Here is a 22,610-nt window from a genome sequence, read left to right as displayed (position 1 = left end):
GGAAGTTGTTAGGGAATTGAATGTTCACGCCTGTCCTCTGGAGAAGTCTGGGCGGGAGAAAAATGTTTGGGCATTGTCAGTGTGGAGAGATGATGTTTAAAGCTTTGCAGTGAGCTGAGATCTCCAGGGGAGTGAGGGTAGACAGAGAGGAGAAGAGGTATGGGGACCCAGCCCTGGGGGCCTCGATGTTTTTATTTTTGTTTGAAATATTTATTTATCTATCTATTTATTTATTTGGCTTCACTGGGTCTTAGTTGCGGCACGCAGAATCTTCATTGCTGCACGCGGGATCTTTAGTTGCAACATTCAGGATCTTTAGTTGCAGCATGCTGGATCTTTTAGTTGAGGCATGTGGGAACTTTAGTTGCGGCATGTGGACACTTAGTTGTGCAGCATGTGGACAAGTTTAGTTGCGGCATGTGGGATCTAGTTCCCTGACCTGGGATCGAACCCGGGGCCCTGCATTGAGAACGTGGAGCCTTAGCCACTGGACCACCTGGGAAGTCCTGACCTTGATGTTTTGAGGTCAGGGAGGCGGAAAGAACCAGTGAAGGAGACTGTGAAAGATCAGGCAGTGAGGTGGTCAGAGAACCGGGAGAGAGAGTGTTATCTCCAGCACCAAACAGAGGAGGAAGCGATACACTTCGTCAAATTCTCTGGTGGGTTGATAAGGTGGGCCTGACTGTAGACTATAGGATTGAGCCACCTGGAGAGCATTGGTGACTTTGACAAGAGCATATCTGAGGGGGTGGTAAGAAGACAGTTCAAGAGAGAATGGGGGCCAAGGAACAGGAGACAACTCTTCTAAGTATCTCTAAATGGAGAAGAGATATGAGACAAGAGCTGGAGGAGATACGGAATCAAGATGAGTGTTCTAAAAGTGAGAGGTATCTGGCCTCCTTGTATGTTTAACTGAGAATTATCCAGCAGAGAGGAGAAATTGATTGTGTGGGAGAGAAGAGGCAAATGCAGGAAGACAATCCTTGGGGAAGCAAGAGGGATGGGATCTCTTGCACAGGTGAAGAGTTTGGCTTTTTATTTATTTATTTGGTTGTGCCGGGTCTTAGTTGTGGCTTGAGGTCTCCTTAGTTGCTGCTTGCTGGCTCCTTAGTTGTGGCACGTGGGCTCCTTAGTTGCAGCATGCAAACTCTTAGTAGTGTCACTCATGTGGGATCTCATTCTCTGGCCAGGGATCGAAACCGGACCCCCTGCATTGGGAGTGTGGAGTCTTAACCACTGTGCTACCAGGGAAGTCCCAAGAGTTTGGCTTTAGATAAGAGCAGGGACAATTCTTCCATCCTACCTGGAGGGAAGGAAGAGCGCACGGACATATCTGCAGGTAGGTGGGAAGATGTGGTGGTGGGAACCCGTGGAAATTCTTTTCTGGTTCCTTCTATTTCTCAGTGGAATAATGTGCTTTGAAATGGGCACTTATCCATCACCCATGGAAGTGTAAATTAGCCTTTTGTTATTAGACTTCCCAGCTTGGCAGCTGGGCACCCTCTTGTCCCCAAACAGGGATATCTGGATATGCCAAGGAGTTCTTAGAGTTGTACTAATTGAGTTCCTTGACTGATTGGAGCACCACCTCTGCTAGCAAAAACTCGAGATACAGGGTGTCTGTAAGCCATTGTGGGTTTGGATTTCTAATCAGTTCAGTGCCATATAGGGTATAAACAATTTGTGAGATGCAGCCCAGAGAGAATCACTAGAGATTTAAATAAAGTTGCTTATGTTTGTTTTTTTCATTTCTTTCATTTTGCAAGTACTGAGCTCTACATTATACTGAGATGGCTGTATCCAAAATGATGGTGGATGCATTGAAAGTCGACCTTCCTGCAACCAACTGTGTTAAACCTTGAATTAATTCTTTCTTTGTTGCCTTTTGCAGATTGTTTATATTTCATATAGAAGTGAATATTTTAAGCATTCAAACTGCAGAATGACTTCGTGGGTGCCCTGTTCATCTCTACTTCTTCCCCCTCTAAGACACCTCTCCCTTCCCAGAGCAAGTGTCAGCACCTTCTCTTCCTAGATTTTGTTGGAGTTTTTTCCCTAAATTTTAAATTGTGGCAAAATAACCGTAACACAAAATTTACTATCTTAAATTTTAAGTGTACAATTCAGAAGTATTAAGTGCATTCATATTGTGCAACCATCACCACCATCCATCTCCAGAACTCTTTTCATCTTGCAACCCTGAAACTCTCTACCCATTAAACAATAACTCCCTATGACCCCTTCCCCCAGATTTTGCATGGCTCAGATAGCCTCTCCTGTGTCCCCTTAACTCAAGTGCTAAGTCATCTCTGTTTCCTTAAAATAACTTATTTTGTGATGTTATTCGTCACTTTTGTTTATTTTTTTAAATTGAAGTATAGTTGATTTACAACGTGTTAATTTCTGCTGTACAGCAAAGTGATTCAGTTATACATATATATACATTCCTTTTTTAAAAAATATTTTTTCCATTATGGTTTTTCATAGATATTGAATATAGTTGTCTGTGGTATACAGTAGGACCTTGCTGTTTATACGTTCTATATATAATAGCTTACATCTGCTAATCCCAGCCTCCTACTCCATCCCTCTCCCAGTCTCCTCCCCCTTGGCAACCACCAGTCTGTTCTGTATGTCCGTGAGTCTGTTTCTGTCTCATAGGTAGGTTCATTTGTGTCATATTTTAGATTCCACATATAAGTGATATCATATGGTATTTGTCTTTCTCTGTCTGACTTCACTTAATATGATCATCTCTAATTGTACCCATGTTTCTGCAAATGGCATGATTTCATCATTTTTATAGCTGAATAGTATTCCATTGTATATATATACAACATCTTCTTTATCCATTCATCTGTCAATGGACCTAGGTTGTTTCCATGACTTGGCTATTGTGAATAGTGCTGCTATGAACATATGGGTGCATGTATCTTTTTGGATTAGGGTTTTGTCTGGATATATGCCCAGGAGTGGGATTGTTGGATCATATGGTAATTCCATTTTTAGTTTCCTGAGGAACCTCCACGCTGTTTTCTATAGTGGCTGTACCAACTTACATTCCTACCAACCATGTAAGAGGGTTCCCTTTTCTCCACACCCTCTCCAGCATTCGTTATTTGTAGAGTTTTTTTTTTTAATTTTATTTATTTATTTTTGGCTGCGTTGGGTCTTTGTTGCTGCACACGGGCTTTTTTTTTTTTTTTTCTAGTTGCGGTGAGCGAGGTCTACTCTTCGTTGTGATGCATGGGTTTCTCATTGTGGTGGCTTCTCGTTGTGGAGCACGGGCTCTAGGCACACGGGCTTCAGTAGTTGTGGCACACGGGCTTTGTTGTTCCGCGGCATGTGGGATCTTCCTGGACCAAGGCTCGAACCCATGTCCCCTGCATTGGCAGGCAGATTCTTAACCACTCTGCCACCAGGGAAGTCCCATTTGTAGAGTTTTTAATGATGGCCATTCTGACCAGTGTGAGGTGGTACTTCATTGTAGTTTTGATTTGCTTTTCTCTGATGATTAGCGTTGTTGAACATCTTTTCATTGCCTATTAGCCATTTGTATTTCTTCCTTGGTGAACTCTCTATTTAGGTCTTCTGACCATTTTTATTTTTCTTTCTTTCTTTTTTTTTTGGCTGCGCAGCATGTGGGATCTTAGTTCCCTGACCAGGGATCAAACCCACGTCCCTTGCATTGGAAGCGTGGAGTCTTAACCACAGGACCACCAGGGAAGTCCCCCTTCTGACTGTTTTTCGATTGGGTTGTTTGTTTTTTTGTTGTTGAATTGTGTGAGCTGTTTGTATATGTAGGAAATTAAGCCCTTGTTGATTGCATCGTTTGCAGATATTTTCTCCCATTCTGTAGGTTGTCTTTTTTTTTTATGGTTTCCTTTGCTGTGCAAAAGCTTATAAATTTTATTAGGTCCCATTTGTTTATTTTTGTTTTTATTTTTATTGCCTTGGGAGACTGACTGGTCACATTTAAAATCCACTTATTCCTTTTTTCTTTTGTCTCTGCCAAAGAGCAGCCTTACCACTTACTCTCAAGAATGGACCTCTTTTTTCCTTCTCTGCCTTGCCTTCTCTGCCTCTTGAAATCAGTAGCTGGTATTTTCTAAAATAACTAAAGCCCATAATATCCTGGCCAAAAAGTCTGGTGATGGAGTGGGTGCTAAAGTCAGGGATTGGGGTTCTTGGAGTAGAAGCAACTCAGTGTCATTTTTCGAAAAAGCGATTTTGCGGTAGCTAGCAAGAGACACACAGATGCTCAAATCTATTCCTTCAGTAATTCCTATTATACAATCAAAGATATGAACAAGTTTTATGTTCAGCACAGTGTTGTACATAATAGTAAAAAACTGGGAATTGCATCCTGTGAGATAATAGGAAATATATATATTGATCTCTGACCCCCATTCCTGGCACAGAGCTCCTAAAACCCTTATAGTTTCCTAAATGATAAGAACACTAGGAGCATCTTTTATTCTAATGCAGACACTGAGTAGCTGCTGGATGCTTCTGGGTGGGGCTGGTCATCAAAGACCAAGCCTTGATTAGATGGTTAGAATTTTCAGCTCTACCACCCATCCTCCAGAGAGGGGAGGGGGACTGGAAATGGAGTTAATAACTGATCATGCCAAGTGAAGAAGCCTCCACAGAATCCCAAGAGTATGGGGTTCAGGGAGCTTCCGGGTTGGCGAACACATCCATATATCAGGAGGGTGATGCACCCCAGCTCCGCAGGAACAGAAGCTTCTGTACTAGGGACCCTCTCAGACGCTTGCCCTATGTATCTCTTCATCTGACTGTTCCTCTGTATCCTTTATTATATCCTTTAATAAACTGGTAAACATAAGTGTTTTCTGAGTTCTGTGAGCTGCTCTAGCAAATTAATCCAACCCAAGGTGTGGTCATGGGAACCTCTGATTTGTAGTCAACTCAGTACTTGTGGGTAGAACTTGTGACAGTACTTGTGGGTAACCTGGGGATCTACTACTTGTGATTGGCATCTGAAGGGGGGTGGGGCAGTCTTGTGGGACTGAGCCCTTAACCTGTGGGGTCTGACACTATCTCCAGGTAGATAATGTCAGAATTGAGTTAAATTGTAGGACACCCAGCTGGTGTCACAGAGAATTGCTTGATGTGGAGAAAACTCCCCACACATTTGGTGATCAGAAGTGTCAGAAATGAAGTGTTCTGTGTGAGTAGTAGAGGAGACACACAGGAGAGAAACACAGTGGGGAAGAACTGGATTTTTCCCTACATAGAAGGAGGAAAAATCTGTGCTTTTCCTTTATACATTCATGTCCATCAGTAGAGGTTTGGCTAGACAAAGTCTATATGGAGTTCTGTGCAATCATTAAATCATGCTTGCGTTTAATGTATGGGAAAATGTTTATGCTACAATGTTAAGTGAAAAAAAAATCTAAAACTGTATCTATGTTATGATCTCAAATCTTTTTTTTTAATCAAATCTTTTTATTTAAAAAATTATATCTGCAGAGAAAGACATGGTAGAAAATCACCTAAGTGTTAAACAATGTTTTATCTATAGGAGGTGGAATATTGTGTAATTTAAACTTTTTATACACTTCTTTGTTTTTTGTATTTTCTATGACTGTGCTTCTCTTTGATAATCAGAAAAGGATATGAAGAATATAGAACAAGCACATCGAAAACTGAACAGTCTTTTCTAGTAGTCAAAGAAGTGTGAATTAAAATTTTATTTTTGTTCCTACCTAAATAAATGAGGAAATATGGGGTAAAAGAGTAATTTTCCTGCTGAGTGTGTCTTGTGGTTTCTAGAGCTGTCTAGGGTGTGTCTCTGGAGGAACTTTGGCTGTTGCCTAACAACATGCCTCATAGAGCAGAGCAGACATGGCACCATGTATCCTCAAGAAAACATCTTGGCCGTCCTATGGATGGAGGGCGTCTTGAAGAAAGACAGGGTATTTCCACGTTTGCAAAAACCTACTTCTCTCACTTGCTCTTGGATAATACTACTCTGGGGTAGTGGGGAATGTGGTCTGGGGAATGTGGTCGCCAACTCAGCAAGTTAAGCAAACAATATTATAGGTCACGTTGAAACTGAAGTGGTCCCCCTGGACCAGGAGAATGGGGTGCAGGTAGAAAAGAAAATTTGCTTCTGAGTTGGGACAGACTGCCCCAATTTTGAGGGTACTAATGGGACATTGTCTAGGGGCCAGGTGGTACCCAAAGTGGACCTCTCAGAGTTGGGCTGCCAAGTTCCCAGGTGTGGTTGTCAACCTTTTGAGGCCAGAGGAGAATTCTCCCCCCTGGGCTTTCAGGGACAGCGTCTCAGAGAGAGAGAGAGATTATGGAAAGCCCACCAGATACTATCCACATGCCCAATGCAGTGGATTATAAGGGGTGATAGCTTTTCCCAGTAACCAAAAGCATATATTCTCCATCTTTCTTGGTGGCAATGTTCCTGGAAATCCAGCTTCTCCCTCAGATGGTCATTTAATGATCATAGAATAAGCCCAAAGTGAGTAGGATTATTTGGAAGGGACTGGGCATTTCCCTAAGCATTGGGACAGCCCCAGGATGTGGCCAGCCTCTGCAGTGGCCCTTTTCCCAAAGGCTCAGTCTACCCATCCAGATCCTGATGGGAGCGGCTGATAACATTTGCTTCTGGGAATCCTGGTATCCTTTGCCAGTGAGTCTCTGTCTGTTGACCATCTTTCATTAGAGATACTGATGTCACAGAACAGCTGTCACCAAAGGCTGCACCACCCAGGCTGCACCTGTCACTACAAGCAGATCAATTCTGTTAAACTCTGCATTCAGGAGGGCAGACCTTCCCTCTCTGCCTAAATCATCTGCCTGCAGATCCTCTTTCTACGGGTTTTCCATTGACCACCTGTATTCTCTGCTCTTAGAGGGAGGATTGGACTGTATTTTTTCCCAGCTTTATTGAGACATAATTGACACATGAAATTTTGTAAGTTTAATGTGTACAATGTAGTGATGTTACTTTATTTTATTTTTAAAAATTTTTATTCAATTTATTTAAACTAAAAAAAGAGTTCACCCATTTCTCCCACCCTCTACCCCTCCCCGTTTGCAACCACCAATCTGTTCTCTGTATCTGTGAGCTTGGCTTTTTGTTTGTTTAATTTTTAGATTCCACATATAAGGGAGATCATATGGTATTTGTCTTTCTCTGTCTGATATATTTCACTTAGCAACATGCCCTCGAGGTCCATCTATGTTGTCACAAATGGTAGGATTTCATTTTTTATGACTGCATAGTATTCCATTGTATGTATTTACCACAATTTCTTTATCCATTTATTCATCAATGAACACTTAGGTTGTTTCCATATCTGGTCTATTGTAAATGCTGAAATAAACATGGGGATAATATATCCTTTCAAATTATTTTTTTCATTTTCTTCAGATAAATACTCAGAAGTGGAATTGCTGTATCATATTGTAGTTCTATTTTTAATTTTTTGAGGAACCTTCATACTGTTTTCCATAGGGGTTGCATCAATTTACATTCCCACCAGCAGTGCACAGGGGTTCCCTTTTTTCCACATTCTTGCCAACAACTATTATTTCTCATCTTTTGGATAATAGCCATTCTAACAGGTGAGAGATGATATCCCATTGTGGTTTCGGTTTGCATTTCCCTACTGATTAATGTTGTTAAACATCTTTTCACATACCTATTGGCCATCTGTATATCTTCTTTAGAAAAATGTCTACTAAGATCTTCTGCCCATTTTAAAATCAGATTTTTTTTTTTACTATTGAGTTGTATGGGTTCTTTCTGTATTTTGGTTATTAGGCCCTTATCATATATATGATTGGAAGTTATTTTCACCCATTCAATAGGTTGCCTTTTCATTTTGTTGATGGTTTCCTTTGCTTTGCAGAAACTTTTTAGTGCAGTGTAGTTCCACTTGTTTCTTTTTACTTTTGTTGCTTTTGTTGTCAGATTAAAAAAATTGTTGCTAAGACCTATGTCAAGATCTTGACATAGTTGTACAGCCTATGTTTTCTTCTATGGAGTTTTATGGTTTCAGGTCTTACATTCAAGTCTTTAATCCATTTTGAGTTAATTTTTGCATATGGTGTAAGATAGTGGTCCAGTTTCATTATTTTGCATGTAGCTGTCTAGTTTCCCCAACACCATTTATTGAAGAGACTGTCTTTTCCCCATTGTATATTTCTGGCTCCTTTGTTATAAATTAATTGACCACGTATATATATATATATATGGATTTATTTCTGGGCTTTCTATTCTGACCCACTGATTTATGTGTCTCTTTTTATGCCAATATCATATTGTTTTAATTACTGTAGTTTTTGTAATATAGTTGGAGATCAGGGAGCATAATGCCTACAGCTTTGTTCCTCTTTCTCAAGATTGCTTTAGCTTTTTGGGGTCTTTTGTGGCTGTATACAAATTTTAGGATTGTTTGTTCTATTTCATGAAAAGGAATTATGATAGGGATTGCTTTGAATCTGTATATTGCTTTGGGTAGTGTGGACATTTTAACAATATTAATTCTTCCAATCCATGAGTTTGAAATATCTTTCCATTATTTGTGTCTTTTTCAATTTCTTTCATTAATGTCTTGTAGTTTTCAATATACAGGTCTTTTACCTCCTTGGTAAATTTATTCCTAGGTATTATATTCTTTTTGATGCAATTATTAATGGAATTATTTTCTTAATTTCTCTTCCAGATAGTTTATTATTAGTGTAAAGAATCACAACAGATTTCTGTGTATTGATTTTGTATCATGCAACTTCACTGAATTTGTTTATTCGTTCTAACAGTTTTTTGATGAAGTCTTTAGGGTTTCTATATATAATTTTATATGTGTATATATTGTAGAATGATTATCACAATAAGGTTAGTTAACCCGTCCATGACTTCACATAGTTACAGTTTTTTTGTGTGTGGTGAGAAATTTAAAAATCTACTCTCTTAGCAACTTTCAAATATACAATACAGTATTGTTAACTGTAGTCACCATAAGATTGGTCTATAGTTTTATCAAGAGGAGAAAGAAGTCAGTAAACTAAGAGATATCTACCTCCTTGATTAACTTGCTGTGTGATCTTGGGCCAGTCTCTGGCCTTCTCTGGACCTCCTTTCCCCTACCTGCAAGGTGTGGGTTTGGACTCAACTATTTCTGACCACCCACAATTCTGTGATTCTGGGACTAAAAAAAGCAAGATGGCAAGGGCAACATAGTATGAGTTTCCTCACTGGGAAAGATTCAATCTAATCATAATAAGGAAAAAAAAAGAATCAAAATAGTTGCCTCCATTTATTTGACCATGCTTTCCAAGCCTGTGCTGTGAGCTTTGTGAAGGTAGTCTTACTAAATCCTCATAATAACCCTAGGAGGTGGGCACCATGTTTATTCTTTTTTTCCAGGTGAAGAAACTGAGCCTCAGAGATGTCAAATACCTTCCCAAGCACAGAGTCAGTAGATTGGGACTCAGTCATAGATGTCTGTCTGCATTTGGAGTTTCTTTCTGCTTTGGGGAAGCCCAGAGCCCAGAAGCTGTGGTGGATCTGATCCAGCTGTGCTCTTAGGGCCAACTGTCCTTTTCAAATGTGCCTTCCTTTAACTTAGATACCAACATCATCGCTATTTAGGTTTTTTCGATGACCTTCCTTATTTTCTCCCTATTCTGTCTTATTCAGCAAAATGAATGAATGAATGTTTCTTATGATACAAATCTAATTTTCTTCTAGAAATGAAACTGTTTATCTCTCTTCTTTGTTTCTCAAGCCAAAAGAATATTTTCCTCTTTTCTTGGGAGTTCACTTATAAGTTAAAATTTTAATGAAAAGTTTCATAATTCAACAATTGGAACAAGGATCAGGTAATAAGGGAGTAAACTGTGAACACCCCGAGAACACCCTCTTCCATTGGTTGTCTGAGCCAAAGCTTCAGAAGCTTCCCACCACATACTCTATTCCCAATGCCTTTCAATTTCTCAGACATTTCCCTTAAGATCTTAAGACTCAGGTCAGATGTCCTAAGATTAGGGTCCTAAGATCCTTAAAGACTCAGGTCAGATGTCACTGCTCTTGTGTTACCAATTAATGCAGAGCATGCTTTTTTTTGGTAAATTTCTGAGTTCTGCATTTAAATGTTAAGCACCTCTTCAACATTGAAGGCGAAGGCCTTATCGCACTGATCTTTGCAACAGCTCTGGATCTGAGCTCCCATGTTGCATGTAATATATGCTCAATAAAGGTTTTGCAGTGTATTAGTTTCATATGTATGTGTCAAAAGCTAAAAAGTTCCCAGGCCCTTTGGCCCGGTTATCCCCATGGCAAGAAATTTATCCAAAGGAAGTAATTGGAGACGAGAAAGGAAATTATACAGAAAAGTGCTGTAAAATATGTGTTTGGTAAATATTGGAAACAAGCGAAATGTTTATTAATAGGGTAATGATGAGTAAGTTACAGTACATGATCTTGATGGAACATAATTCATTCTGTCATTGGTTAAACAAATATACTGACTGCCAAGGAGTGAGAAATAGAAGGAGTCAGACGCCTTCAATGAGTACACAACCTGGCAGAGTCTTCTGAAATATTACAAAACTATATAGAAACAGAAGGCTATTTGTGGCCTAATGTTAAGAGAAAAAAAAAGCAGATTATACGGGCTTCCCTGGTAGCGCAGTGGTTGAGAGTCCGCCTGCCGCTGCAGGGGACACAGGTTCGTGCCCCGGTCTGGGAAGATCCCACGTGCCGTGGAGCGGCTAGGCCCGTGAGCCATGGCCGCTGAGCCTGTTCATCCGGAGCCTGTGCTCCGCAACGGGAGAGGCCACAACAGAGAGAGGCCTGCGTACCGCAAAAAAAAAAAAAAAAAAGCAGATTATAAAACTGTCTGTACATTATGATTGCAACTCGAAACACATGAGGGTGTGAATGAGGTCTGGTGGGCAGATGAAGATACTGTGTGGGTAGATTATATTTTCTTTAGCATCATCACAATTGTTTTTCAAGCTTTAAAATTTCAGTCCATCCCAAATGTTTACTGAGAAAGGGAAAACTGCTCCTGGGACCCTGGCTGTCCAGGTTGGCAGTGGCATGAATGATGGGGTTCTCTCCAGATGGGGTTGCCACCAGTTGATTGGGAGGAAATGTTCCAGGCAGTCCGGGAGGGTTGGGTCAGGAAAGGCTATCAACCTGTATATCTACAAGTGTCCATTGAGCGCCACTGTAGGAGCCAGCCTCCTCTGTGTCTGAGCTACATCACGCAGCAGAGCCCGCAAGGCCCTTCCAGGCTCTGTCAACAGCACCACTTAAGCCCGGTGCCAGGTGGAGGAAAAGCTGAAGTCTGGGAACCAGACAAGAGGGTTGGAACCTGCAAGAGTTAGAGGCTGGTTCCTCATGCTGGAAAGGATGCTTCCTACATGAAAAGTTCTGTTATCTCCATTCTACAGATGAGGAAACTGAAGTTCAGTTGGCCCCAAATTACCCAGCAGATAAGTGATAGAGTTGGGACTAGAAACCATGCCTTCTCAGATGGGCCACTGTTTTTTCTGTTTATCCCCCTGGGCTCTGGAGCAGGTGGCGATGCATGTGGCTGGATTGAAGAGACCTGACTGACAAGGTGGCTGGAGTCCTTTGTGAAGAGGAGGTACTGGCAAATCTGTTGGTGGAACCACATGACGGAGGGTGTCAGAGGCCAGGCATTTGAGCTTGGACTTGATGCAGTAGGCGCTGGGGAACCTCTGTATGTTTGGGGACATGACAGAGGGGGTTTAATGGCGAAGAGGCTGGTGGTGTGTTCTGGCTGGTATGATCAAGGTGGGGCTGGGCTAGACACAGGTAAAGTTGGTGGGCAACTCTTGTTATATCTGATCAAAGCAGCACCCACCCTCCAGCTTCTTGGAAATATGTCTTCACGCATCTCCAACCACAAGATTGGAATGGGAGCTGCCATCTTATCTATGTCTTCCCTGTGGATACTGCCACCTGGTCCAAGGATGAGAATCTGATACAAACTTGGCCAATCAGAGCCCTTCCCTGGGAATTTTGACCTTGGGATCAGAGGGATATAGGTCTCATTCCCTCTCTGATGACAAAACTGTGTTATGTGAGTCTGGGATCTCTGTTACCACTCAGAGATTTGAGAGTCAGAGAGAGGAAGTTCTAGCTAGATTCAATCTCTAGTTTTCACTCACTCTGAGGATTCGCCACCCCCTTGCCCATGTTACAATGCAAATGATTTCAGGCTAAATTAATTTTTTAGGCTAAATTAATCTGAGTTGAATTTTTGTAATTTGTAAACAAGAAACTCTTGACATTGGCAATAAGAAACATGCCTGTCCTTTATCATTCAGATTTTGAGCACAATTCTCAAAAATACTTTCAGGATTGCTTTTGGGCATCAGACCCATTGTTTCTTGCATGTAAGAAATTTAAAAATCTGTCCTAATTATTCAGTGTCAGTCTCAGAAACTCCAGGCTTGCTGGAGAGACAAGACTTTCAGAGGAGGATGGATGTATTTCCATCACTGGTGTAATGAGTGAAATTGCTGCTCAGAATACTTTCTCGCCTGCTCCTTTGTGATTCAGACGGGGACAGGGAGAAACTGACGTGGACGGGGTGGCCACACAGGACAGCCAGGCATTTCCTGTACAGGTGGTAAAGGTATCTTCTGAACTTCTCTCCAGCAAATGCATAGATAAGGGGATTAAGGCAACAGTGGGTAAATGCAACTGTCTCGGTCACACTGAGGGCCAACCTCAGATCCCTCTTCATGTCACAGTTGGGAAAGAAGTCATAGAGATTGAGTGTCTCTAAGAAAATCATGACGTTGTAAGGTGTCCAGAAGAGGAAAAACATGATGACCACAAGAAAGATCAGCCTAATGGCTTTAGCTTTCTTTTGGTTTTTGCAGGAAAAAAGTGTCCGCATGATTCTGAAGTAACAGTAACTCATAATAAGCAGGGGGAGCAGGAAGCCAAGAAAATTTATTTCTACGTTGCGGAGCACAGGCCAGATTTCCTGTAGGACCTCAGGGTAGTCACCAAGGCATTCGTTTTCTTTCTGTTTGGTGAACATGAACTGGGGTGCAGCCACCAAGATGGCGGCTGCCCAGACGCCAAGGCTGATGGTGACGCCATGCTGCACAGTCCGGTTGTTCATGGAGTTGGCGGCCAGGACAATGGCCAAGTACCTGTCGATGCTGATGATGGTGATGAAGAATATGCCTCCAAAAAACCCGATGAAGAAGAAGGCGGTGGTGAGTTTGCACACGGCGTTATGAAGGCCTTGCTCGTTTATAAGATAGTGAGTCCAGAAGGGCAAGGTGGCTACAAAGAGCAGATCAGAAAAGGCCAGGTTCAGGAGGTAAACGTCAGTGATGCTCTTGGGCTTCTGGCTGTTGGTGAGGGCAAACACCACCAGCAAATTTCCCACCAGGCCAAAGGCAAAGACAAGGGAGTAGAGTATGGCCAGGAAGACAGTTCCCAAGGCCACGATGTCCCCCATATCACAGGCTTCTGCAAGCTCATCATACTCAAAGTCTTCTAAACTTGATTCAGGGGAGATGGTGGGCATGGTGAGCACCTGGATGAGAAAGGAAGACAACTAATGTCATTAGTTCTCAGAGAAACAAAGTTGGAATTCTGCCCCTTACATAGGCAGACTGGAAGAAGCAAACATTTGGTTGGGTGTCTAACCAGTACCTTTCCCAGTGTCATGCGTGCTATCTTGTTTAATCTATGTGATGGAGGCTATAAGAGACCCCTTTGACAGAGAGGAAACCAGTCCCTGAGAGGCTGAGTGACTTGCCAGAAACTATGCAGTAAATGGCTCAGTTAGCGTTTGAATCTAAGCCTTTTGAAGCTTGAGATAGATCTTTTTTTCTTTGATTTTCAAAAGTCTATCTGAAAGATAGCGAGCTTGACCAGGGTGTGGATGGGGGAGAGAGGACGAGTGAGTGGAGAGGAGAGGGGTGTGGTGGTGGGGATGCCGTAATTCACACTTCCAGTCCAAGCTTCTATTCTCCACCCCCTTCCTTTCTCCCACCTCTCTGCCCTCTGCACCCTCATTTCTCCTGCATGAACACTGAAGAGAGAGGTCCTAGACACTGCGGAGCCCTGGGCAGGCCTGCACCCAGAGGCTCGTCTTTGTCTTTGAGAGCCATTTCTTTCCCTCTCCCTCTTGGAACCAACTAAGTCTTTCTGTTCCTGAAGGGATAAGACATAGAGTCAGACACCCTAGGGTGATTACCTTGCCTTGATTTGCCCAGGACTCTTCTGGTTTTAGCACTGAAAGTCTCACATGTCGGAAACCCCTCAGTTCTAAGCCAGCTGGGATGGTCAGTCATCCTACAACTCCAAGAGGGAGTGTCACCATCATCCAGGCCTTTGCAGTCATGAAAGGGCTGATGGATCCCAGATGGAGGCCTGTGCTCAGTTAGCTTGTTGCCCTGGGTCTTGGGGGCTAAGTAGTCTGATAATTACCAGCCCTGCACTTCACTGTGACCTGGCCTCCCCCACTGTTCTTTTCCTGTTTTTTTCTGGACAAGAATGGAAAGATAAGACATTTCTGCTCAGGTTGGGAAGTGACACTTGTCCATCCCCTCTTGTCCCAGCCAAGATTCACTCCAGAGGCTGCAAGGGGAGCCCTTTTGCCCTGGTCCTCTGGGACCCCCTCCTCTTCCTCGTGATACCACAAGACAGGCCCTCAGAAACCTCAGTGCACACCTCCTGGTCGTCACTGCCTCCACTCAGCACAACTAAAACCAAAGCTCGTGCTTCTTTAACCAGGTGAGTTTCCACACCCCGCTACATACTTTTCATGCTGGTTTCACCAAGATGGTGTCTCTGCCAAGGCGAGGGCCCCCCCAGCCAGGGCTTTGCTTCTCTCTTCCCAGCCTCTGCTTAGTGTCCTGGCCCAGCTCTGCGTCTCACCCAGACTCTTCCGGGCGAAGTGGCCCAAGGCTTTCTGACCTGGGCCGTCTCAGGCTGGGATGGAGTTCTCAGCCCCAGGGAACTGTATGCTTTCTTTGCTTTCAGCTGCAATGCCCTTTACTCAGAGAGGAGCCTCTGGCTATGACCTTAATCAATAAAAGTTAAGTTGAACCATATAAAATGGCTGATATGCAACCATTTTTGAGTGACATAAATGTCAGTTTCAAATGGCTCAGCTGAGATGCCGGGCGGCCGGGAGTGGCCGCTTTGTGCAGGTGACTTGTTGCTGGAGCCCATCTTCCCAGACAGTCAGCTGTGTAGGAACACAAACAGTCAAGCCCTTGTAGTCCTAAGTTGCGGATGCTGGGGGTAGCCCCCCCTCTTCCCGCCCCCCACCCCGGGTCAGGAGCTGGCAGAGTTGACCTCGAGAGGAGTCCAAGGACAATAAAAATCGTTTTGCATCTCTTTTGGGCCTGTGTTCCGTCCTGAAAGCCCAGGAACTTGGTGCTTTAGAATTGGCTTGATTTTTGCCAAATCTGCATGTGGTGGGTTTGATTTACACTCTTGGCGGCATGCCTCACACACAGGGACCTCCTACAAATCTTCGGGCAGGTGTCCCTGGGTCATTGGGAAGAGTGGGGAGGTGGGCTAGAAGGGGACGGGCACACACTTGGCAGCCCTGAGCCAGGTGCCCAGCAAGGAGAGGGGAGGGACTGGGGACCTCCTTGCCACATGCCACCTGTTTATTTCTGACATCCTGGCCTTTTCCAAGCTCTTCCTGCACCTTCCCCATCCTCTCATCATGAATATCCCTGGAGCCCTTCAGCAGGGCAGTGAACTTTCCTTTCAGAATTACAGAGAGGATTAAATAGGTAATAACATGAAGTGTCTAGAACTTGATAGCTTTATCCAGGCACCTTTTCAGGAAAGGTGGGCCTGAGCTGGGTGGACCTTTTATTTCTGGGTCCTCTGAGATGTCCCAGGATTGGGCCAGGAGCCTGAAGGTAGGGCCTCCTGGTAGCAGACAAGAGCAGGACTAATGCCCTAGGGGTCAAAGGGCTGCCAGAGATCAACTGGCTTTCACTCAGGCTGCACACTGGCCTCCCAGACCCTGAGGACACAAGAAACCAAGTGCAAGAATCCAGTGAAGGCACAGTGGCTAAGAATCCACCTGCCAATGCAGGGGACCCGGGTTTAAGCCCTGGTCCAGGAAGATCCCACATGCCGCGGAGCGATGAAGCACGTGTGCCACAACTACTGAGCCCACGTGCCACAACTACCGAAGCCCGCACACCTAAAGTCCGTGCTCCACAACAAGAGAATCCACCACAGTGAGAAGCCTGCGCACTGCAACGAAGAGTAGCCCCTGATCGCCGCAACTAGAGAAAGCCCGTGGGCGTCAACGAAGACCCAACACAGCCAAAAAGAAATAAATGAAATTTAAAAAAAAAGAATCCAGTGAAATAAGCCTTCACAGCATCTACTAAGCGAGGTTCATATAGACAGGATTGCAAGGGGAAGGATAGGTGCCGGAGTGAAGCACTAACACAGGTCCCACCACACTAACTGAGGCTGCACCGCACACGTCCCCTCAGCTGTCCTCGGATCTCCTCACCCCCTGTTCTGTTAAGTCAACGTTTTACTAAATGGTGCTGAGCTGGGAGAGTCTGGGCTGAACCTAGAAGCTGAGCTTTGAATACACATGGGTTTCACACCCAAGCTGAAATGAATTTTGTAGGACCTGCTTTAAAAAACACCAAGCTGGCGCTACTGCCGATCCTGTTCTACTTCCTCCAGTCACTTCCTTTTCTCAGGCCTGCTCACTTATTTTTTAACTTTTTTTTTTGGTCATCATTACCCACTGTTTCCAATCAGCTTCCCTTTTCTACACTTCCCCTCTCATTAGCTGGCCCCCATCCACTTTCTTCTCCCCAGCGTCTTTTTCATGTTGCTTCCTCCTCTCTTTTGGCTTCACATCCTGCTTAGTTTTCTAGATTCAATGAGTCTTATTTTGTTTGTTTGTTTGTTTATCTTTCTTGCTCTCTTTTTATGGCTTTTTAGGCCCTCGAGTACACGCGGGTTTGAGGTTCAGTCTAATGCCAATTGTGAGGCTTAATTTTTTTCCTTTGGACCAAACAAAACTCAGGAATTGCTTGATCCCTGATCCCAACTTTCCCCATGGGGGTACCACCATCTCTTGAGGTTCTAGAACCTGAGGTTATCCTCAGAAAGCCCCAGTTTAGGAGTGAAGGCTGCCATTCCTGGATACCTGCTAAGTGTCATGCTCCAGACACAAGACCCCATTTAATTCTCACCACAACACCTCATGGGAAATGACTCTGCCCCCTTGCAAAATAACCACCAGCGGCTCAGAAAGATTTGGGTAATTTGTCCAAGGGAGCAACAGAACCAGGATTTCAACCCAGATGTGTCTCTTCACAAAGCCGTGTTCCCTGCCCTGCACCATGCTTTCCCTCTTGGAGGGGAATTCTGCATGTTACTGCAGGCCCTGTCTCTAGAATGAGAACTGAAAAATAGTAGAGGTGACCCCCCTTTAAAGGATAAGATTCAAGAAGTGACCCTGAACACTCTTCCTGGGTTTTGCCTTCTAGACTCAGGACCCAGAAGGCTGACCCTCAGTGAAACTGTGGGTGGGAAATGGAGGGGATGGGGATATTATTTGCCTCTCCAGCCATGACTAGGTGGTCCTCACTGCCAGACCCCCAGAACCTAGCTCTCAACAATGGTGGTGAAGAAATGGGAATCCTTTTCTATGGAGAAGGAAAGGCTGAAGGCTAAAGGGTCAGCTTATTTCCTGTCTTCAAATACACAGTGATGCTCTTCAGAGCCATGTACTTCAGAGGGGTCCACATACCCTGAAATAAGCTGGCAGACCCTGGGCAGCTCACTTCCAGCTCGGCCTCAGTTTCTTGATGTATGTAATGAAATCCCTGGACCGGACCATCTCTGAGGGCCTGGCCAGCTCTGGCTGCTCAGTTTTCCAACAATGACCAAAGAGAAGGAAACAGTTTTAAAGAGCAGCATGAGTCCTGGGTCAGGGGAAGCGTGGCCTCGTGTCCACAGAGTGGCTGCTCAGCAGCCTGAGAAGCTTCTGGGCTCGCAGGCGGCCAGCATTCAGATGAGGTTCTGTTTGGAGACAGAGAGCTGAATTAGTTAATTTTGAGTCCTGACAAATCTGGAATTCACCTTGGGCCACGTAGGAAGGTTCTCAGTCTGGCCCCAAGCCCACACCCCTGGCTACTTGGGACCCTGAGTTTAAGGACCTGATGGTTTTCCAATTTACAATGACAGCTATTTTTTATGAGACCCCTCCTTAGGATGCAGAGAGAGCAAGGCCAAGAAGGAAGAAGAGGGGCAGATGGATGGGCCTTGAATTCCATGCTGAGGAGCAGTGGGCACATTTTACAACTTGCACCCCATCCTCCACACAAGTAGATTGAGTGACTTTCTATTCCTGCAGCAGAGTCCACCTAAAACAACTTGGCATGACTCACCCACCAGCATTTTATACGGGCCCAGACACACCACAAGCCAAGACCAGTAACAGGAGAAAACCACACATGGAGTGTGGCCCCTCTGCTCGTGTGTGAGCCACCCCTTCACAGGACCTGCCCCTGTTCTTGGTTTGCCACACCTCCCTCTGCTTTCCTCCTCAAAGTCCTTTATGGTATTTATTTATCTCTGTTAAAATGAACTGTGAAATTTAGAAAGGAAATGACTATGATTTTCCTTTTTTAATAACTGAAGAAGAGATGGACTTGCTTATTAATTAATTTTTGATTAAGCCAATATCTGTTAATTATCTTTACCATACACTGGTGTAAGGACAAGTGAAAATTAAAAATAAGAGGCTTGGGACTTCTCTGGTGGCGCAGTGGTTAGGAATCTGCCTGCCAACGCAGGGGACACAGGTTCAAGCCCTGGTCCAGGAAGATCCCACATGCTGCAGAGCAACCAAGCCTGTGTGCCACAACTACTGAGCCCGTGCGCCACAACTACTGAGCCCATGTGCCACAACTACCGAAGCCCGTGCACCTAGAGCCCATGCTCCGCAACAAAGAGAAGCCTCCGCAAAGGGAAGCCCATGCACCGCAACGAAGCGTAGCCCCCGCTCAGCACAACTAGAGAAAGCCCGCGCACAGCAACGAAGACCCAATGCAGCCAAAATAAATTAATTAATTAACTAAAAAAAATAATAAGAGGCTTAATTCTCCCTGTTGGAAATAAGGGACAAGAGTCCGCTTGCCTCCTTTTTCTTAGAGTATTTATTTTAGAAAACATGTAATTGTACCTTCTTTCCTCTTTGAAATGTGGATATATACCCTTTAGAAAATGTGACCATTTCCTCTGTCAGCTTCAGAGCCGGGAGCCATCTCTTTGAAATGCAGATATTGAGGTGCCCAGGCTCCCAGTCCCAGAGGGAGGGCAGGAGCCTGACTTGGGCAGGAACCTGGCTCCAAGTTACACAACTACGTCTGATAATAAAGGGATGAGAAGTTTGTTTCTCCTCTGGATGAAGCCAACCAACTAATACAGATGATGAACCCAATGACCATGGTAAACTTGGGATGAACTGTGTGTGACTGTCAGGTTCCCTTACTTGAGCACCAGTCATTGTGTATCTTGAGAACATGTGTGTAAGGGGTTGTATCTGGTCATATACCAGGGTGAGATTTTTTGTGTCTTTACTACCTCATAGCGGATTGCCTGTGAGGCACATCACATTTAATGCTTATTCAGTAACGAAAGAGTTTTCTTTCTCTACCATATTCATGGAGAGATTTTTCTGGGTTGGAGATTTTGTTTTTCATTCTATTTCCCCAACAGTAGGCACTGTGCTCAATTCTGTAGAGGTAAAAATGTCTAAAATATAGTCTCTGTGAATTTTTATTATTGTTTAGTAAGAGTATAAGAAAAGTGATGGGAAACCCAAGGATTGGACCATTTAAGCTGGGTCTTAAAGGCTGGGAGGGTCTTCCAGGTTGATAAAGATGGTGGTGGGCATGGGGTGGGGTGTGGTTTGAAGCCAAAGGCTCTGAGAGTATGAGCATAAGGAGGTTTCCTGGGTCCACGGCCAGGCAGAGAGGGTGTGAGGGACTATACAGAAACAGAAGGAAGTGAGGATTGTGGGGTTAGGAGGGGCTAACCTGTTCCCGGAGCCTTCAGGAAAGTTCACTTTAGTCTGAGTGGAGGGCTCAGGAAAGGATGCAGAGAGAAGGCAGAAGAGGGGAAAACAGAGGAGCCTCAAATTCTACACTGAGGATCTATAAGGAGAAATTATAAAAGACTTTAATAGGCCAAAAAACCTTTATTGGGTGTCCTGTCTAGCACACCCTTTGGGGCCATCTCCCCCTTTCACTGTCTGAGCTAATTTACAGATGACTGATGATGATGCGATAATTCTTGTTCATGGAAAAAGCAATTGTGTCTGGTAGTGATGCATTTGATAACTGCCATGTGGATAGGGGCCAATTTTGCATTTATCTGTAAATTCATCTCAGCATTTCTGGTAGTATCTCATCCATGCTATTGCTGTGGCTATGGTCTGTTCATTGTTATTGCTGAACAGGATTGCACTGTGTGAGTGCCCCACGATTATTTTCTGTTCTATGCTGATGCACCCCTGGGTGGCTTTCAGTTTTTGAACAATTCTGTCATGAACATTTCTGTGTGTGCATCTACATCTCCTACAGTAGAAATGCATTTTAAAAATGCAAACCAAAAAGCAGACATACTGTATATAAATCCACATATGTGAAGGTCAGAAACAGGCAAAGAAAATCCACAGTGTTTAGGAATGAATATGTAGGAGGTAAAACTACACGGACAAAGAAGGAAGCAATGACCATAAAAGTCAGAAATGGGGTGATTTTGGGGAGGGCAGGGGTGGTGATCAAGAAGGGACCTGAGGGTGGCTGCCGAGGGCTGGCCTGGTTCTCTGCTGCTGCCTGGATGTTGGTTTGGTAGCAGATCAATTTATAAGCTGTTGACCTGGGCACTGTCCTTTGAGTGTGTTATGTTTCCCAATGAACATAGGTTTAAGGAAAGAGATGAAGAGGGCCTGGGAAGATATTTAAAGAGATGTGGTATAGGTTTTCTTCCCTGCCAAGAGTCACAATTCACTCACATGTGTGACCACTCATACTTTCTTTCTGAAGATGATGTTTTCCAATGACACAAACCTTCTGAGCCCAAATGTCCTCACAATGATGATAACAGCATACATCAACGTTGAACATCAAAGTGTATCAGCAATTTGTTATTAAAATAATTTTCGTTATAAATGCAATAGTTGCTCATTATAAAAAATGCAGATATCGGGACTTCCCTGGCAGTCCAGTGGTTAAGACTCTGAGCTTCCACTGCAGGAGGTGTGGGTTTGATCCCTGGTCGGGGACCTAACATCCCATATGCCTCACGGCACAGCCAAAAAAAAAAAAAAAAAAAAAAAAAATGCAGATGGCACAAAAAAGCATGGAAGTAACAGGAAAGAAAAAACTCAAAACTATCTACAATCCAACTTCCCAGAACCAACCACAGCTAGCTTTTAGCTTCTCCCATCCAATCTTTATGCATATTTTAATATTCACATTGAGTATATTTAAAATGCAAATGCTATTTTTAAAACTTTTTATAATACAATTTCCAAACATGTATAAAAGCAGAGACAACCCCCATGCACTAATCACCCAGCTTCAACAATTAGCAACTCATGATCAGTATTTCATCTATTCCCCACTCATGCCCTACTGGATTATTTAAAAATAAATTCAGGGACTTCCCTGATGGTCCAGTTTTTAAGACTACACACTCCCAATGCAGAGAGGGGGCCTGGGTTCAATCCCTGGTCAGGGAACTAGATCCCGCGTGCCGCAACTAAGAGTCCACATGCAGCAACTAAAGATCCCTTGTGCCGCAACTAAGACCTGGCACAACCAAATAAATAAATATTTTAAAATAAATAAATAAATAAATCCAGATGTCATAACATTTCACCCATAAACAGTTAAATGTGAGTCTCTAAAAGAATAAGAAAGAAAAAAAATAAAGTTATTTTTAAAAATAATAGGGAGTTCCCTGGTGGTCCAGTGGTTAGGACATTATAATTGATTTACAATGTGTTAATTTCTGCTGTAGAGCAAAGTGATTCATATATATGTGTGTGTATGCATATATATTCTTTTCCGTGCTATACAGTAGGATCTTGTTGTTTATCCATTCCATATATAATAGTTGGCAGATGCAATTTTAAATGATGCTTTTTTTTAGCGTTTCTCCATGTCCCTGAAACGTAATTACTAACACTTCTAATCATATTCCACTATGTTAAGCATATCATAAATGATCTAATCACTCACTGCCCCCCATCACCCCCAAGCCCCTTGGACATTTAGGCTGCAACATCCTCTGGAAAATGGTCTCCCTTGTTGGCATGTAAAGCAAACCAGCATCATTAACCAACTTTGACCTCTGACCACAGTGCCCCACCCAGCTCGCCCACAGGTGCTGAAAGAGTCCTCTGCTCCTACCTGGGCTGGACCTGGGAAGGGAACCTCTGGATATGCCAGTCAGCCGCCCTGTCCCACGCAGACTCTGCCAGAGAGTATTTCCCTTTCCTTCCCTCTGAGAGCATCTTTAATTGCAAAGTTAGCCAATA

General features: G+C 43.7%; 1 protein-coding gene and 1 long non-coding RNA gene across 2 annotated transcripts in view; one reads left to right on the top strand and one right to left on the bottom strand.

Annotated features, from left to right (window-relative positions):
* Positions 1 to 22,610, top strand: part of LOC132431641 (uncharacterized) — an 88,230-nt gene that overhangs the window by 64,883 nt on the left and 737 nt on the right. The gene's annotated exons all lie outside the window — the stretch shown is intronic.
* CX3CR1 (C-X3-C motif chemokine receptor 1) lies at positions 12,498 to 22,521 on the bottom strand. Its single transcript, XM_060021399.1, has 2 exons — positions 22,483 to 22,521; positions 12,498 to 13,583 (listed from the first exon to the last, which is right to left on the bottom strand). Exon 2 carries the CDS (start codon positions 13,572 to 13,574, stop codon positions 12,498 to 12,500), a length of 1,077 nt encoding a protein of 358 aa, XP_059877382.1. The 5' UTR covers positions 13,575 to 13,583; positions 22,483 to 22,521.

Source organism: Delphinus delphis, chromosome 10, assembly GCF_949987515.2.
Source record: "Delphinus delphis chromosome 10, mDelDel1.2, whole genome shotgun sequence".
NCBI classification, from domain to species: Eukaryota; Metazoa; Chordata; class Mammalia; order Artiodactyla; family Delphinidae; genus Delphinus; species Delphinus delphis.
This window is presented reverse-complemented; position numbering and strand designations above follow the sequence as displayed.